This window comes from Selaginella moellendorffii, unplaced genomic scaffold (assembly GCF_000143415.4).
Source record: "Selaginella moellendorffii unplaced genomic scaffold, v1.0 SELMOscaffold_25, whole genome shotgun sequence".
NCBI lineage: Eukaryota > Viridiplantae > Streptophyta > Lycopodiopsida > Selaginellales > Selaginellaceae > Selaginella > Selaginella moellendorffii.
In genome coordinates, this window is record NW_003314286.1 from 864869 (window position 1) to 867459 (window position 2591).

General features: G+C 49.2%; 2 protein-coding genes across 2 annotated transcripts; one reads left to right on the plus strand and one right to left on the minus strand.

The window, feature by feature from the left end:
- The first annotated feature begins 11 nt into the window (after positions 1–11).
- On the plus strand, positions 12–1000 carry LOC9637233 (oryzain beta chain). Its single transcript, XM_024679647.1, has 3 exons — positions 12–176; positions 222–362; positions 440–1000. The coding sequence occupies exons 2-3, from the start codon at positions 285–287 to the stop codon at positions 854–856; spliced, it is 495 nt and encodes a 164-aa protein (XP_024535415.1). The 5' UTR covers positions 12–176; positions 222–284; the 3' UTR covers positions 857–1000.
- A 525-nt stretch (positions 1001–1525) lies between these two features.
- On the minus strand, positions 1526–2585 carry LOC9636704 (probable fructokinase-6, chloroplastic). Its single transcript, XM_002974726.2, has 5 exons — positions 2478–2585; positions 2223–2420; positions 2002–2139; positions 1821–1937; positions 1526–1765 (listed from the first exon to the last, which is right to left on the minus strand). The coding sequence occupies exons 1-5, from the start codon at positions 2547–2549 to the stop codon at positions 1616–1618; spliced, it is 675 nt and encodes a 224-aa protein (XP_002974772.2). The 5' UTR covers positions 2550–2585; the 3' UTR covers positions 1526–1615.
- Positions 2586–2591: the final 6 nt, after the last annotated feature.

Here is a 2591-nt window from a genome sequence, read left to right on the forward strand (position 1 = left end):
TTTTTGTGGAGCTGTCGGCGCAGCAGCTGCTGGATTGCTCCCGGAGCTACGGCACCGATGGCTGCCACAGCGGCTTTCCCCAGAACGCATTTGAATACCTCGTCGACACAGGCAATGGCCTCTCGATCGCATCGGATTACCACTTCACAGGTTTCAATGCCACCTGCCGAAAACATGTAAGTACGTGCACCATTGTTTTTTACTAAAGTGCTGCTCTCCAGAACCGCTACTCCGTCGGCATTGACGACTACGACAATCTCTATGGCTCCAGCGACGACACGGACATGGTCGCGCAGGTTGCCAAGCAGCCCGTGACAGCTCTAATCGATGGCAATGCGCCAGAGTTCCTTCGCTACAAAGGGGTCAGTGAAAAATCTTTTTTTTTTTTTTTTTCTTTTGTGAAGGACAAGTCGCTGAAGCCTTCGAACTAAAAATGCAGGGGATTTACAAGGGCCCATGCAAAGATGACCAGGCAACTCCGTATCTAGCGGTGCTCATCGTCGGCTATGGATCCGAAAACGGCCAGGACTACTGGATCATCAAAAACTCGGCGGGGACAAGCTGGGGAGAGCAAGGCTACATGAGGCTGCAGCGTGGAAACCATGGCCTTCCACTGGGTCGATGTGGAGTGAATGGCTTCGTCTACTTTCCCGTCAAACAGAAGCCACCGCCATCTCCACCACCGCCATCTCCGCCGCCACCCTCTCCTCGACCGCCACCGTCGCCCCCGGTTCCGTGCAGTAAAAGGATTAGCTGCAGGTCGCTGATTCCAACCTTTGCGTGCTGCCCTCCCAGGGCCAGACCCTGCTGCTGCCCCTGGTGGAAAAGATGTGGTGAGTATGGATGCTCTCTTTAAACACTTACGTGTATAAGAGCACAAGAGACATTTCAGCATCTTAAATATCGAGCCTTTCCTTCAAAAGGTCTGGTGGCATGACTTCTCTTATGTCATGGCTCCTTCAGACTTCAAATCGGCAAAATAGGCTTCGGGTTATCTTTTTCTAAGAGTTTGCTGTGTTCAAGCTTAGATGCCACACCCGCATTGGAAGGTAAGCCAACTTGGAGATCATTCAGCAGCCCACAGCTACAACCAGTTCTGGAGATCCATTGTACGTGAAGGAGACTTGCATGTCCGCGTCACACGGTGTCCCAAAGCAAAGTTGATATGTATTTTAATTCTGGCACGCACCAATGTAGCGGATATGGTCTTGATTAGCTTTGCAACTGGTGGTTCTACTGGATCTTTCTGGGCAGTCATGCGGCACTCAAACCCGATAACTTAGCTGAGAACTTGGACAGCCAAGTTGATCCTCTCGACAACACCAACACCCTCGTATTTTTCCACAATTGCGGGATGCCGCTCAAGCTACTCCTGTCTTGATGCACAGATAAGATCAAGAGGAAAAGAAAGAACACTTCGTGCCGACGTTGCCATCGCCATTGCTGTGGGGACTCGTGTGTTCTTGTCAATAAAAAGAGCCTTGGTTTAGTAGACTTGACCTGGTTAGACTGTTTTGACACGGGATCTCGCCACTGTAGAGTTCGCGATTAAATATCTTAAATGTAAAAGTTCCAAAGCAGGAAAAAAAGAGGAAAAAATGTGTTCTTAAAACTTTCATGGCTGCAAGACTTTGGCAGACGACTTTCCTAGAAGTTGAAACACTGCGGATTTCGACGGCAGGGCGGGGATTGCTCCCCTCTCCGTAGTTGCGATCGCACCGCAAGCATTTGCAAAGAGGAGAGCTTCTCTCAGCCTCGGTTCGTCCTGACACAAAAACATTTGATTCATTCTCCATTTCTAGGAACGCAACGAATCTTACCTTGTACAAGGATGGCTCTTTTACGAGCTGAGTTAAGGCTCCAGCGACGAACGCATCACCTGCGCCTGTTGTGTCGACGGCGTCGACTTTGATACCGTCCACACGACCAAGAAACTCCTGTAACAGTAAGCGAACATGAAAACCAAGGAAAGACAAGGCTAAACAAAAGAAAAACTGGAACCTTTGTGTAATAGCGGCAGCCGCCTTCGCCTTCGGTCACTAGCAAGAGCTTCAAGTTTGGATGCATGAGAGCTTGAGCTGCTTCATCGCTGTAAGGGTCACCTCCTTCAGTTAGAAATGTGATCTCCTCCTCACTTATCTTCAAATTTTAAAGCCACCGAGCAAACTTAGAAACTTGGAAACTTCGACCTTTGAAAAATAAAAGAACTCATTCACACAAACCTTGATGATATCGGCTTCGTTCCAAATGCTTTTGATGCCTGTGCGAGCAGCCTCTGCCGAACTCCACAACGGAAGTCTTAAGTTGGGGTCATACGAGAGGACCGCTCCAGCTTCTCTGGCGATTTTCATCGCGGCCAAGTGAGCGGATCTGCAAGGCTCCGCGATGAGACTGATAGAGCCGTAGTGAAAAATGGACGCCTGGAAGTTATCAAGCCAAGTAAGAACGCAAGTGATGTGAAGTAATACTTTTGATACCTGCTTGATAAGGTCAGCGTCAAGCTCCTCAGGCTTAAGTAACATATCCGCGCTAGGATTGCGGTAAAACATAAACTCGCGCTCGCCATCCTTGCGGAGAGTCACAAACGCGAG